The following is a 16,860-nucleotide window of genomic DNA, read 5'->3' as shown; positions in this document are numbered from 1 at the left end:
AACGATAACAAAACTAACAATACTTATACAATCATTCATAAATATGATGTGAAAAACATAAAAAGCTGTATATTGAAGAGACGAAGCATGATTGTGTTTCACAGTCATTAAATCTTAGACATGCTGTTTGTGTATGGTATGGTGACTGCTTCTGATGGCTAACACATTAGCTTATTGTAGCAGCAGCCTTTACTTTCACTCAGAACAGTTATTTAAGGTACTTATATGGTCATATAATCCTAATTATATATATATATATATATATATATATATATATATATATATATATATAATCAGCTGATGTAACATCGAGATGATTTTGTAATAATCATGTCTTTTTCTGAAGAAAACAGCTGTGTTCTCAAGTATCAGTCTGTCAAATTCTTTGATTATCAGATTAAATTAATCATTCTAGATCCTGTCAATTGTATTTGATCGCAACATGGCATCCGCATATGTAATGTAATAACATATCAATCACTACTTTTCATCAGATGTACCATATTTAAAAAAAATTTTTACTACTACTGTTAGATGCCTTTGTTATTGGTTTTGGGCTATCACTGAGAATATATGTAGTTTGGACTGAACCGTTCATTCCTGGCTCTTTTTTTTCTTTCAGGTTTTGATGCAGCATGGATGTCAGTGGAGACCAGATGAATATCCGCTTCCTCTGTTGGAGATGTACACGGTATCTATAATGTGCTGCGCTGAGGCTAGCCCGTTCCTCAGCCCTGAATGTGAACACCTAACAGATGTGCTGGACAAGTTATCATGGTGAGTATAGACCAGAATAGGTTTGCATGCTCAAAATGCATGTTAGTTTATTTTTCAGTACTCTCCTGAATAAGATATTTTACATTAAAGAGGTTTACATATAGTCCACAAGACAAAAAAATACCTGAATTTATAAAAATGTGAATGTTCAAAAGTTTATGAACCCTTGATTCTAAATAATGTGTGTAGTTATGTGGATGATCCACGACACGATCTTGTTAAACCGCCCAATGTTCTTCAGAAAAATTCTCCAGGTCACAAAAATTCTTCAGTTTTCCAGCATCTTTTGCATATTTGAACCTTTTCCAGCAGTGTCTGTGTGATTTTAAGATCCATCTTTTCACACTGAGGACAATTGAGAGACTCAAACACAACTATTAAAAAAGGTTCAGACATTCACTAATGCTCCAGAAGGAAACACTTCAGGGAAACTTATAAGTATCTTCTGTTGCTTCCGGAGGGCAGTACCATCCTGTTCAAATGTTTTCACCATCGTGGATCATCCAGGTAACGACACAGTATTAAGAATCAAGGGTATGTATTGTAAACTTTTGAACGGGGTAATTTTTATAAATTCAGCTATTTTTCAGCATCTCGTCTGCTCACTGTGTCTGAGGTGGAGGCGGTTCTCAGGCAAGTCCTCCACGCACACAGTTGTGGCCTAATGGTAAGAGAGTCGGACTTGTAACCCGAAGGTAGCCGGTTCGAGTCTCAGTACCGGCAGGACATGTAGGTGGGGGGAGTGAATGAACACCACTCTCTTCCACTCTACCAACAACTGAGGTGCCACAATCACTCCCCGGGCACAACAGCACTAGCACCCTCTGCTCTGGGTTTGTGTTCACAGTGTGTGTGTGTTCAATACTCACTGTCACTGTTGTGTGTGTGCACTTGGATGGGTGAAATGCAGAGCACAAACTTTGAGTATGGGATCATGGAATACCATACTTGGCTAAAAATCACATCACTTAAATCACACAGAGCGTGTCCGATTACATGCGTCTGTCATGCTTCAGGTAATATACAGTCATATAGCCTGTTTGTGTGAAAAATCAGTTTGCCATCATTTGTCAGAAGTAGGGGTGCCGTGATACGATACAAATCGTGATACTGAACTCACGATACAATATTATCACGATATTTTAAATAAAGACGTTTTTTATTATTATTATTACATTTTTATTATTATTATAAGGACCCACAAATATCCACCCATTGAATTATTATACATTAAATTTAACATCATATAGTATTTTAATGTAGTAATGTCACTGAAACTCACGCTTTCAATGCAGGCATTTGTTGCACAGACTCTCCCAGTGCTTGCTATGTCCTGCCTATCCCACTATTAATGCATTATACATATAATAATAAACCATCTAAAATACTTTGAATAATCATACCACTAAAACTAAATGTGATGGTGATTTAAATTATGTTTGCGCTTTGACTTTGAGGAATGAAATATACCTTATAAATACAGTAAGCTGAGCCTTTAATAACACTAACTGTATGTTGCAAATCATGTAGTTTACATCGATACATATTGTCACATTTTTATGTCGAGATAAAACAATGTATCGTTACACCACTAGTCACAATTTAAAAGAAGATATCCTATCAACATTTCATGGGGATTTCCCATGACTGGCGTCAGCGCTGTTCATAAAGTGAACCGCTACAGTGTTACTCAGTTGATGCCTTAAAGGATTAGTTCACCTCAAAATGAAAATTTCCTAATAATTTACTCACCCCAATGCCATCCAAGATATCCATGTCTTTCTTTCCTCAGTGGAAGAGAAAATAAGTTTTTTGAGGAAAACATTTCTGGATTTTTCTTCGAATAGTGGACTTGAATGACAACCACTGTTTTGAAGTCCAAATCAATGCAGTTTCAAAGGTCTTTGAAGTGCTTGAAAATGCTGTGCACGGTCGCAGCTAAGGAGGGGGGTCTTGTCTAGCAAAACGATAGGTCATTTTCAAAAAAAAAAAATATATATATATATACTTTTACCTACAATTGTGCAGATTGAGCTGATCTGCAACGCTCCGGGAACTATTATGTAGCGCGTGTTCTGGAAATGTCCCACCCTTCCATAACTGCGAGTTCTTCTCCAGTGCCAATATGTGAATAAGGATGCCCGATTCGAGCCCGATTCAGACCCTGACAATGTTAACGAACAAGAGGACATTGCAGAACGGATTTTATGCACAGACTTTGCAAGCACAGATTTCACGGGACGTTTCAGAGTGGTATGTTTGTAATTTTCTTATACATTATAGATACAATGTTATCCACCATTTAATTGTGATATTTGTCGGAAAACTAAGGTGATACAAACCGTAATCGATCACAAAATCATGGCTAATTTTCATAAGGAGCGGTGAACCATCTTACAAAAGCGAGAGCTTTCAAAGCTTTTCTCCATAAAATGTTCAGTGCACAGATAAACGTTTGGGTTTTAATGTTCAGGAACAGTGTTTAAAATACATCTTAAGCACTCTTAAGTTTGGCAGCCTTAGGAATGTCAAACAAAGTTTTGGGGATGTTGTGGAAAAAACAACACTGTCTTTTCTAATGCAGCTCAGCCGGGCCCTTTTTTGCATATTCCGTGGGCAGGTATTATTATAGGTTAGTAGGATCTGGAAAAATCGCATAGTAGTCCAAACGTCCAAACAAAAAAAAGTACTGTAAATTGCACATAAGGCAGGTTTTGCATTAACTTCTAAATCTAATTAAATTTCTACTCCAATTATTGAAATATAATCATTTACACAGTGGCTGTCATATCTTGTTTTCATGACAAATTTATTTAAACATTCATTAAATAATCAAGATATTACTAACAGGTTAAGTAAATATAATGAATAGGTTAATATAATGCATATAAAAATGCTTCTCTAGAGTTCATTTCTCTAGCGAACTAACTTACTGTCGACACTAAATGCCTGAGGTAAATGTAATGCTATTCTCAAACTGTTTTATTGATATCTTTCCGCAGTTGAAAAACTGGTTTATAGATGTAAACATACCAATCAATCGTATCTTCCTTTTCCTCTTCGCTTTTTACTGGTAGCAAACAGCATTATATTACCACGCACCACCCCCCTTCTGGATTGGAGTGTGGACTGCCTTTGACTGTATGTATTCGTTGTGTGACTGCATACACCGAGCTGCAAAGTCCGTACCGTACGGTTTGGGATGAATACATGTACCGTTACAATCCCATATATATATACAGTGCCCTCCTCAATTGGCACCCCTGTTTAAGGTGTGGTCGAGGACTTCTAAAAATTCTCCTTTTTTTTTAAACAACATAGAACCCAAATGCAAAAAAAGAGAAAAATCCAACCTTTTATTTAAGTACATTACTTTGGTGGTGAAAAAAAAATCACACATTTAGAAAAAAACTAACTTGAAATCATGTGTCCCACAATTATTGGCACCCCTAACAATTCCGCTGAATAATTTAATTGATTTTTTTTAAATATATTTTTCTGTAGTTGCTAAAGTTGGTCAGGGTATCTAGGAACTTTTAATTAGTAATTCATGACTTCCTGTTTCCCTGGGGTATAAATATGACGTGACACAGAAGCCTAATTCTCACCCATTTGTCAACATGGCAAAGACAAGAGAACACACCATTCAAGTAAGGCAGATGTGTGTCGACCTTGATAAGTCAGGCAATGGCTCGCCTTAACTTGCCAGTATCTACAGTCAGAGGAATCATTAAGAAGTTTAAAACAACTGGAACAGTGACAAACAAGGCTGGAAGAAGTCCCAAGTTTATCTTGCCACAACGCACAGTGATGGTAAGAGAAGTAAAAAAAAAAAGTCCTAAGCTCACTGTCAGAGAATTGCATCAAAGAGTGGCATCTTGGCGTCACAAAGTCTCCAAAACAACCATCAGACATGCCAACAAGCTGTTTGGGAGGCATGCACTTCACTGGGATTGTGTGCTTTGGTCAGATGAGACTAAGATCACAGAGACTTTTTGGCAACAAACACTGTAAGTGGGTCTGGCGTAAAACAAAAGATGAGTATGCCGAAAAGCACCTCATACCCACCGTGAAGTATGGTGGAGGATCTGTGATGCTGTGGGCCTGTTTCTCTTCTGTTTCTCCGCCTTGGGAACCTTGTTAGGGTGCATGGCATTATGAACGCTTTGAACTACCAGGACATTTTAAATAAAAACCTGATGGCCTCTGCCGGAAAGCTGAAGATGGGTCGTCATTGGGTCTTTCAGCAGGATAATGATCCAAAACATGTGGCAAAATCTATACAAAAATGGTTCAGCAGTCACAAACTCAAGGTCCTCCCATGGCCATCTCAGTCCCCAGACCTCAACCCAATCGAAAACCTGTGGGGCGAGCTAAAGAGGAGAGTGCATAAGAGAGGACCCAGGACACTGGATGATCTAGAAAGATTGTGCAAAGAAGAATGGTCAAAGATCCCTCTCTCTGTGTTCTCCAATCTTGTGAAATGTTATAGGAGGAGATTAAGTGTTGTCTTATTGGCAAAAGGGGGTTGTACAAAGTATTAACATCAGGGGTGCCAATAATTGTGGGACACATGATTTCAAGGTTTTTTTTCTTCTAAATGTGTGATTCATTTTTTTTACCACCAAAGTAATGTACTTGAATAAAAGGTTGGATTTTTCACTTTTTTTGCTATTATGTTCTATGTTGTTTAAAAAAAGGAGAATTTTTAGAAGTCCTCGACCACATCTTAAACGGGTGCCAATAATTGTGGAGGGCACTGTATATATATACAGGTCCTTCTCAAAAAATTAGCATATTGTGATAAAGTTCATTATTTTCCATAATGTAATGATAAAAATTAAACTTTCATATATTTTAGATTCATTGCACACCAACTGAAATATTTCAGGAATTTTATTGTTTTAATACTGATGATTTTGGCATACAGCTCATGAAAACCCAAAATTCCTATCTCAAAAATTAGCATATTTCATCCGACCAATAAAATAAGTGTTTTTAATACAAAAAAGTGAACCTTCAAATAATTATGTTCAGTTATGCACTCAATACTTGGTCGGGAATCCTTTTGCAGAAATGACTGCTTCAATGCGGCGTGGCATGGAGGCAATCAGCCTGTGGCACTGCTGAGGTGTTATGGAGGCCCAGGATGCTTCAATAGCGGCCTTAAGCTCATCCAGAGTGTTCGGTCTTGTGTCTTTCAACTTTCTCTTCACAATATCCCACAGATTCTCTATGGGGTTCGGGTCAGGAGAGTTGGCAGGCCAATTGAGCACAGTAATACCATGGTCAGTAAACCATTTATCAGTGGTTTTGGCACTGTGAGCAGGTGCCAGGTCGTGCTGAAAAATGAAATCAGATGGAAGCATGAAGTGGTCCAAAATCTCCTGATCGCTAGCTGCATTGACCCTGCCCTTGATAAAACACAGTGGACCTACACCAGCAGCTGACATGGCACCCCAGACCATCACTGACTGTGGGTACTTGACACTGGACTTCAGGCATTTTGGCATTTCCTTCTCCCAAGTCTTCCTCCAGACTCTGGCACCTTGATTTCCGAATGACATGCAAAATTTGCATTCATCCGAAAAAAAGTACTTTGGACCACTGAGCAACAGTCAAGTGCTGCTTCTCTGTAGCCCAGGTCAGGCGCTTCTGCCGCTTTTTCTGGTTCAAAAGTGGCTTGACCTGGGGAATGCGGCACCTGTAGCCCATTTCCTGCACACGCCTGTGCACGGTGGCTCTGGATGTTTATACTCCAGACTCAGTCCACTGCTTCCGCAGGTCCCCCAAGGTCTGGAATCGGTCCTTCTCCACAATCTTCCTCAGGGTCCGGTCACCTCTTCTTGTTGTGCAGCGTTTTTTGCCACACTTTTTCCTTCCCACAGACTTCCCACTGAGGTGCCTTGATACAGCACTCTGGGAACAGCATATTTGTTCAGAAATTTCTTTCTGTGTCTTACCCTCTTGCTTGAGGGCGTCAATGATGGACTTCTGGACAGCAGTCAGGTCGGCAGTCTTACCCATGATTGCGGTTTTGAGTAATGAAACAGGCTGGGAGTTTTTAAAAGCCTCAGAAATCTTTTGCAGGTGTTTAGAGTTAATTAGTTGATTCAGATGATTAGGTTAATAGCTCGTTTAGAGACCCTTTTCATAATATGCAATTTTTTTGAGATAGGAATTTTGGGTTTTCATGAGCTGTATGCCAAAATCATCAGTTTTAAAACAATAAAAGACCTGAAATATTTCAGTTGGTGTGCAATGAATCTAAAATATATGAAAGTTTAATTTTTATTATTACATTATGGAAAATAATAAACTTTATCACAATATGCTAATTTTTTGAGAAGGACCTGTATATATATATATATATATATATATATATATATATATATATATATATACAAACACACAGTAGGCTATCTCACAAAAGTGAGTACACATTTCAGCAAACATTTTAGTATATCTTCTCAAAGGACAATACTATACAAATGAAACTTGAATAGATTGTAGAGTAGTAATGTGCTGCTTGTACAGCAGTATATATGTAGAGCTCTTTTCCAAAACGCGATAAACGCCATTTAAAAAAAAAAAAACGAGTTTGTCATGTCATTTTGCTGTGTACTGAACCTATTCAGTGCTCCATCAACGTTTCATGCCAAATCACTATATTTCCTTGTTTAAAATGTACTGCAAGATGCAGTTTCTTTCCAAACCAAACCGGCGATAAGCGCCGAACCTATTTTTAGCCTAAACGCGATAAATCCTCTCGACTAATCAGAATTCAGTGAGCGTTCTACGCAATCCAACACGGTGGCGCTCTGAACAGAGGTTTGTTTATGTTCATTCATTCCTCAAAATGAGTGCTAGTTTTCTAGTCGACTAGTAATAGTTCATTTAAGCCATTAGTCTAATCACATATTTATATTGATTTAATTACTTATATGGGAGAGAAACCATAATGAGCATTTTTAATTGCCTATTCCGCATCTCAACGCACGCATAAAGCTTGCCATAAAGAACCGGCAAAAGTAATGATTATGCATGAAACATTTGAATTGTTTATTAACCCTCTGGGGGTTACCAAGGTGTTTTTGGGGCCCTTGAGATGTTTTGACATGCCCTGACATTTGTGCTTTTTTCAGTTGCTTATAAGCATATTAATGGCAACGGTGTAATTACACTCTATTTAGCACAAACAGGGCTCCCATAATATGTGAGCAACATGTATGTACATGTTTGTATTTTTGAGATTGTTTATGCATGGTTATTGATTACTGAAATAAGGCCACAAAACACATACTAAATATGTGTCCACAAGACTTTTGACTAATGTCTTGTTGTGGCCTAGAGTTTTTGCTTCAAAATGATCTGAAAATCATCCTGCCTAATCATTCACATAAAACAATACATTGATTTAAATTTTGTAAAACACTTTTTGTTTGGAAATGCAATATGCGTGTGGGCGTGAACGGCCCAACCCCTATCATGAATAATTCACACCTGAGAAGACAATGTCTCGCATAATCAGCCTTTCATTCAGGTGTGTGACACAAGAAAGAATGTGAGGAGAAAAAAAAAAGAAAAATATATATATATATACACACACACTGCCGTTCAAAAGTTTGGGGTCGGTACGATTGTTAATGTTTTTAAAATAAGTCACTTATGCTCACCAATGCTGTATTTGTTTAATAAAAAATACAACAAAAAATCAGTAATATTGTGAAATATTATTACAATTTTAAATAACTGTTTTCGATTTTAATATGTTTTAAAAAATAATTTATTCCTGTGATTTTAAAGTTGAATTTTTAGCATCATTACTCCAGTCTTCAGTGTCACATGGTCCTTCAGAAATCATTCTAATATGCTGATTTGATGCTCAAGAAACATCTCTCAATATTATCAATGTTGAAAACATATAAATATTGAAAATATTTACATTTTTATTTCAGGATTCTTTGATAAATAGAAAGTTCAAAAGAACAGCATTTATCTGAAATAGAATCTTTTGTAACATTAAACACAACCGTTCAAAACTTTGGGGTCAGTAAGTATTTTTATTTAATTTTTTTGGGGAAATAAAATAAATCAATACTTGTATTCATCAAGGAGGAATTAAATTGATCAAAAGTGACAGTAAAGACATTTATAATGTTTCCAAAGATTCTATTTCAAATAAATGCTTTTGTTTTTAACTTTCTGTTCATCATCATCTGTTCACGGATCATGTGACTGAAGACTGGAGTAATGATGCTGAAAATTCAGCTTTGATCACAGGAATAAATAATATTTTAAAATATATTAAAATCGAAAACAGTTATTTTAAATTGTAATAATATTTCACTATATTACTTTTTTTGTTGTATTTTTAATGAAATAAATACAGCATTGGTGAGCATAAGTGACTTCTTTTAAAAACATTACAAATCTTACCGACCCCAAACTTTTGAACGGCAGTGTAAATATATTATCCAAATATAAATGAAAGTCAAAAGCACATTTTTAGTACATAGTCATTCCTGGAAACAAATCCTGTTCAAATAGGCTATATGGGCCATTCTACAGAATTTGTTTAAAGTTAGAGTTGGAAACATCCTTGAAAAGAAAATTGTCGTTTGCGTTTCAATAGCGCGCGCTCTCCGTGGGCGTGTCACATTGGCAGAATAATGAGCTGAGAGAACGATGAGATCGGCTGACACCTCTCTCTTTTTTTATATATTACATGAACAGAGAATATTTATTTTAGTTTTGAATTAAATATTTTAAAAGTACAAACTTAAATGATTATAAAGATATATTGCTCATGCCTGGGTGAATAGTATTCGCTGAGTTTTGTTTAAGTTTAGAGAATTGCTCCAGAAAAAAGGTTAACGGAGGTGGAGAGACAGAAAGCGCACCCTGTTTATTTTCATTATTTTACAAAAGCACAATTTTTTATTTCGATTGTAAGTGGACACATAAAAAAATAGACATTCAACAGTTTATTTTTTTATATTTCAAGGTCCTTAAGTCTGTATGACCAAAAATGACAAGAGTATTTTAAGTCTATTTTCCTGTTATGTGAAAAAAAACTAGCAAAACGCGGGGGCACGTTTTTGGTCCCCAGAGGGTAAATAAACTAGTGTTTTCTGTCAGTGTCAGCTGCAAAGATAAAGTTGACGATGCTGACTCGCCATCTTCGCAGTAGTCAACGCGCCTATAGAGAGAAATGCACACTTCATGCGAATTAGCCTACATATGCAGAGAGTAGCCCATTTCTTTTCGTTTTTAATTGTTTTGTTTAAAAAAGTAGACATTTCAAGCCTTCTATAGTTCTCAGGTCTGTGAGGCAAGTATCGCTGTGTTTCGGTTAATGTATGAGACGCGCTCCAGTTCAAGCGCAGCAATTGTCTGCTATATTTGCTTCTTATATGTTAATCCAGTCAATCTGATGATGAAACATTGATTAAAATGAAGATACAATTTATACAAAACGAAATTCACTTTAAAGAAAGGCTTTCCTCAAAACAAAACTTAATAAGTGGTCAAAATCATGTCTAACCCATTCCAAATGTTTTCCGATATATTGGTCATCCTATCTTACCGGTACTCATCTCATGCGGTTCCCTTTTCATATAGCCTAATCAACATAGATGAAATAAAAAAAAAAAACATTATATTATTAAACATAAATATGAAACGTATGTTTAAGTTTTTTTTTTTTTACTTACCGTTCCGCTTTGCTCACACGCTGTGTAGCCTATACATGCATGAGTGCGTGCATGTGGTGGAGGGGTGCCCATCCCTACTTTTGAATATCGTTATCATTATAGAATATTTTTAATTATTCGTTTTTTTCATGCATATGTAGTGGACAAATTGGTCCTACTTGTTACAGGTTTGACACTGAACTAAAAATGACTCTAAATGTATTACTAAATAACTTGATATCATTACTAGGCCTATCATTACAGGTTCGGCACCAAATGACTATTAGCCTAAATGTGTTACAAAATTTAACTTATATTAATTTATAGTAGTGATGCACGATATATCGGCCGCCGATATAATATCGGCCGATATGGTCAATTTTTTACACATCGGTATCGTTCCGATGTCAAAATAGGGCCGATGTGAACAGGCCGATAATCATTCCTGTGTATTTGACGTGTGTGTAGGCTTATGTGGGGGCGGGGATGTTTGTTTATGCAGGAGCGCATACATTACACACACATAATGTGCTGAAGCTTACGGCGCTCTGCCTTGTTCTGACCGACCATCAAAGTATTGTCGCGCTGGAGTTATGGGGTTATGATGTAGCAATTAAATCACCTCAGACACACATGTAAGTTACATGTTTCACAGTGATTGGTTTTGTTAGATTACGGAATAATGACATACTCTCGGGGGAAAATGATAAAGGTAAGAATGAAACATGACACGCAGTGCATAAAAAAGATAATCTTGAAAATCCAGTAATAGCTAGCGGTAGCCTTTAGCTAGCGATGCTACTTCACAAACTAGGCACAAACACGTTTCGAGCCATAATCATTATCTAGTAACAAGCGCTGCATTAGAGCAGGCTTGTAGGATATCTTAATTCACAGCCCGTAATGCAACGCTACATGTAGGCTACAACTGAAATAAAATGCTAGCTCTCGCCTGTCAATGACAGTCCACTGACTGAAAACTACGCGAATTTGTTGGTTGGAGCCGCAACGACAGACCCATTATACACCAGCAGCAGGAATGTAGTAATTTAAAGCCTACCTTTTGTTGAACCCTGGTTAAAATCCATGTCAAACAACCGACGAGAAAGCAAATCCATTACAATGCGGAAAGATACAGTTCTTTAGGGACACCTAATCTGTAGCCCTGCCTTAGCTCTGAAGCTCTATGACTCTTATGAACAGCTAGGCTGCGACGTCAAGATTGCAATGCTGGAATATGTTTGTGTGTGTGTGTGTGTGTGTGTGTGTGTGTGTGTGTGTGTGTGTGTGTGTGTGTGTGTGTGTGTGTGTGTGTGTGTGTGTGTGTGTGTGTGTGTGTGTGTGTGTGTGTGGGGCGCATGCGCGCGCGCGCGTGTGTGAGAGAGAGAGAGAGGCGCGGGCGCGATCGAACAGTGGAAACATAAAACATTTTGTTCATACAGGACATTTTATCATAGTGAGTCTAATAGGGTTAATATTGCTTACATTTTAAGTGTTATCATAACATTGTGCTATAAAATAGAAGTTAAGGTCTTTTGCCTTAGTAGGACAGTACTGTACTTTAACGTTTTGAACTTTTGTACTGTTCACAGAATACAGTGACTTGGTCTCAAGTGAGTTAGATGTTTATTGAGAATACTCAGGGTTGCTTTATTCATAGTGTGAATTCAGGACACACTTGTATCCTTTATAAAAATGTATTTTTATATAAATATTTATTTTTTCTTCTGAAAATCTGATGACATATTTTGCACACAGGTAAAGGTGCCCAATATCAGTCATTTCTGAAAATAAATTACAAAAGTAAAAAAAAAAAAATTGTTTTGGAAAATAGCTCTTTATTTGATTATCATAAAAATGTGTTTTCTATACAGAGATATCGACATCGGTAAATATCGGTATCGGCCATAACATCAATATTAATATCGGTTATCTGTATCGGCCACAATTTTCACATCGGTGCATCACTAATTTATAGTATGAGCCCCTGATTATATGTTGCATGTTCTCTTATTTTTTAAAAAAAGACAAACCATACATTTTTGGAAAAAAATTGATGGATTTATAGCGTTCTGAAAAAAATGGATGGATTTATAGCATTTTGAAAAAAAATAAAATTAACTTTTTATTTATCATAAACAATATTGTTGTTTGATTTAATAATCATTGTTCAACATGTTCAGACTGAGCCAATAAAACATTTTTACAGGATAAGTGGAATATTCACAAAATGTGTGGGTCTAGGTAAAAAAAATAATTTTTCTGAAAACTACTGAAATGGATTTATAGCGTTTTGGAAAAGAACTCCTCATATTTACTGTCCTCTGAAAATAACTTAACATACAGCCATTATTGTCAAAATATCTGGCAACAAAAGTGAACATGTCCAAAGTGTCAATATTTTGTGTGAGCACCATTGTTATCTAGCACTGCCTTAATCCTCATAGGCATGGAATTCACCAGAGCTGCACAGGTTTTTGCTGGGGTCCTCTTCCACTCCTCCACAATGACATCACAGAGCTGCTGGATGTTAGACACATGGCGCTTCTCCACCTTACACTTGAGGATGCCCCACAGGTGCTCAATAGGGTTCAGGTCTGGAGACATACTTGGCCACTCCATCACCTTCACCTTCCTCAGCAAGGCAGTTGACATCTTGACTTGGCGGTGTGTTTGGGGTCGTTATCATGCCGTTTGGCCCAGTTTCTGAAGGGAGGGCATCATGTTCTGTTTTAGAATGTCACAGTACATGTTGGTATCCATGTTTCCCTCAATGAAGCGTAGCTCCCTAGTACCAGCAGTACTCATGCAGCCCCAGTCCATGATGCTAGCACCATGCTTGACTGTAGGCGAGACACAATCTTCTTGGTACTCCTCACCAGGCCGTCTCCACACATGCTGGAAACCATCTGAGCCAAACAAGTTTATCTTATCTTATCTCTTCAGACCACAGGACATGATTCCAGTAATTCATGCTCTTGGACAGGTTGCTTTCAGCAAACTATTTGCGGGCTTTCTTGTGTGCCAGCTTCAGAAGAAGCTTCCTTCTGGGACGACGGCCATGCAAACCGACTTGTTGTAGTGTGCTGCGTATGGTCTGAGCACTGACAAGCTGAACTTCCGCTTCTGCAACCTCTAAAGCAATGCTGGCAGCACTCATGCGTCTGTTTTTTGAAGCCAGCTTCTGCACCTGACGCACAGCACGAGGACTCAACTTCTTTGACTAACCCTTGCGAGGCCTGTTCTGAGTGGAACCCGTATTGGAAAACCTCTGTATGACCCTGGCCACTGTACTGTAACTCAGTTTCAGGGTGTTACCAATCTTCTTATAGCCTAGGCCATCTTTGTGGAGAGAAGCAATTCTAATTCTCAAATCCTTAGAGAGTTCTGTGCCATGAGGTGCCATGTTGAACATCCAGTGGTCAGTATGAGAGAATTGTACTCAAAGAACAAATTTGAACTGCTCTCATACAAGATGCACAAATTTGTATGGTTCTGTCAAGCAGACAAGAACATGAAAATTATTAATAGGACATGTGGCTTTGCATGGTTAAACGACATACAGCTATTATCACTTAGGGTGTACTCACTTTTGTTGCCAGCTATTTTGACAATAATGGCTGTATGTTGAGTTATTTTCAGAGGACAGTAAATATATACTGCTATACAAGCAACACAATGACTACTCTATATCAAATTTTCATTTCTATAGTATTGTCCCTTGAGAAGATATATATATATATATATTAGTGCTGTAGCGGCGCGTTAATGACGTTGACACTTCGACGTCAAAATTATGTCAACGCCATATTTTTGCGTCAACACTTCTTTATTTATTTATTTTTTGCACCGTTTCCGGCGGTACAGCTCGCCACCACCCCTATGGCCACCACACTTGGAAGACCGAAACATTGCAGAATGGAGGACGAAGACAACTAGAAGTTAATGTGCTTTCCATTAAATGAATCACACACAGTAAACAAACCATCTTCAGGGTCGACGATCACGCCGGCGTGATCAAGTTACATGACTAGTTTAAGACGTCGAAGCATAAAAACAAAGTCACGTCAAAGCCGTCTAAGAAAAGCCTGGCCACACCCTATTAAGCCCTATTGTACCGAATTTTGGTTGTAGTTCCACCAGAGTTCCACTGGGGGGCGATTGTCCGAGTGCAAAATGAATGGGAGTCTATGGGGCTAGACGGCTAAATTTGTTTCTTTCACCCGATTGCCGTTGAGAAATCTCAGATTTGAATGTAGATTTTGCAAATTCAACATGGGTTATAGGTCCAAAGTTGAATGAACAAGTACTTATGTCCTTTCGATTTCTTACAGGTTGAGTTGTGGTTGCCCATAACACGCTAGCATTCTGCTAATGGACTTTGATTGGTCAGTGAAGGACTGATTACGTCCAGAGATACCGCTTGATGGCATCGTGGCATCCGAAGTATTTTCGGCGTGGTCTTTTAAAACAACAACAACAAAAAAACTCTTCTAGCACGTGTATTTACCTGTGTCAGCGGTGTTGTCGATGCCTCGAGAGAAAAGAAAGTGCAGATCGCGAAAGCACCAAAGTGACTGAAGGATTTCCGTAAAGCAGTTCTCTGGTCGTACAATGTGTATGACGTCATTGCCATTTTAAAAGACTTTTTAAAGCAAATAAGTGACTCTAAAAAATCTAACACCCAGTAATCTGTAATTTATTTGCATCTCCTTTCAAAAACAACATTCAAATTACTAGACAAAAAATTATATCCTGAGAAAAGTGGATTTTTAGGGTTATAGCTCCATAGACATCCATTCATTCTGCACTCGTCCTGTGAGTGCCCTCATATGGAGCCAGAGATGAACTGCAACCAGTTCAGAACCAGGAAGTTTACTGCCAGTGAAACTTCGCCCCATATTAGACATTCTCTGGTCACATTGAGCGCTGCCGTCCACTTCTGTCGAAAGTGCTGGCTTGAAATTCTATTATACTTTTTGTTTTGTGTTGATAGACCAAGTAAAAAAGAGATATGATCATTTAAACTTTATTTAAAAAAATGTTGACGCGTTCGTAAAAGAACACCAGATGGGATTCGACAGGCGTTGCATTTATTCTAATAACTTCGTCGGTTTTTGTCATAAAACAAAATGGAGAAAAATGTGTGAATCTGCTGACTCTGCTCTTCAGGCTGCACGTTTGAGGGAATGGAGGAGGAGCCAGCTGAGCAAACAAGCGAAATTGAAAGTAGGGCTGGACGATTTTGGCTAAAATCATAATCGCGATTAATCGAACAAGTTACCTCGATTACGATTATTGAACGATTATTTAAAATAAATTATTTCTCATGTGTCACTGGCAAGGCTTATACTGTAAATATTCACGGTTATTTTTTTTAATGAAAGAATGCATAATCCTATCTTTGTGATTCTAAAATAAGGAAACACACAGATAGCTTTTAATGCTTACTTATTAAATATTTCAAACAATTGAATCAAACAAAGCATACAATGCTTGAAATAAAAACATCTTATAAAAAAGTAATTAAGTTTTAATGTAAAAAGAAAGTTTCCTAAAAATGTAGAAAAAAGTTATTTTTGTAAACAAAATAAATTACTGTAAATATTGCCATCTTAAAAGTAAAATATAACTTGTATAAAACTAAAAAAACTAATCCTTTTCATATTGTGTAGCATTTGTAAATGCTTGTGTTATCGCAACCTGTTTTGTGGAGTGGAGGCACTTGTTGCTGGGCGTTTGTCAGTCTCTCTCTTTTTTCGCGTGTTTCTTTGGTACAAGCGGCTCCTGTTGCTGAGTTGACTCAGTGTTTGAGTTCCCATTCACACAGAGGTTCCGAAAATAACCGGATAAAGTGGCCCGGGATTTGACCCGGGTTCGTTTGACTTTGGTTCATTCACACTGCAAGTGATTTTCCGGAATCAACAGAGTGCGTTCACACAGACACACACAACCCGCAAAGACACGTGACATGTCCCAGCGGCGTCTATAGTTTGCTTATGAGCTGCGATTTTCTCTCGAGAAACTACGCTTGTGCATTTTTTTTTCTCTGATTCGATCATAAACTATCGCATTACGAACCGTTTCACGCTGGCGAACGATCCCGGCTTAGCGCCATCATTACGACACGGCATTGATTATGGCTTTTTTTCACACATCGCGCGTTCCGGGACTGAACACGGCAATGTTACTATGTCCCCAACCTGGCATCAATCACGGGTCGTGTTTGCGTTCACATAAGGTGTTGGTTCTGCCAATTTCCCGGGATCAACGCGCTGTGTGAAAGGGGCTCATGTTGCTTCAATGTCGCAGACTGGACAGGGCGGAGTTACGTGACTACACACGCGGTAATATGTTTTAAGGGGAAGTTTTAAGGGGAACACACAGT

At 37.8% G+C, this 16,860-nt stretch overlaps 1 protein-coding gene across 4 annotated transcripts in view; it reads left to right on the top strand.

The window, feature by feature from the left end:
* The window catches only part of LOC143740057 (zinc finger protein 292-like), a 60,125-nt gene that overhangs the window by 471 nt on the left and 42,794 nt on the right, over window positions 1-16,860 (top strand). For all 4 annotated transcript variants that reach the window (XR_013204724.1, XR_013204725.1, XM_077232127.1 and 1 more), the window contains exon 2: window positions 623-777. Coding sequence is in view for 2 of the 4 variants with exons in the window: in XM_077232127.1 (XP_077088242.1) it covers window positions 623-777 (155 nt within the window). In the remaining 2 variants the exon portion in view is untranslated. The remainder of the gene's footprint in view (window positions 1-622; window positions 778-16,860) is intronic.

This window comes from Siphateles boraxobius, unplaced genomic scaffold (genome assembly GCF_051911475.1).
Source record: "Siphateles boraxobius isolate OS27281-9 unplaced genomic scaffold, OSU_SipBor_1 164, whole genome shotgun sequence".
In the NCBI taxonomy this organism is placed as follows: Eukaryota; Metazoa; Chordata; class Actinopteri; order Cypriniformes; family Leuciscidae; genus Siphateles; species Siphateles boraxobius.
The sequence above is the reverse complement of the archived record's forward strand: the minus strand, read 5'-3'. Positions and strand labels throughout refer to the sequence as shown.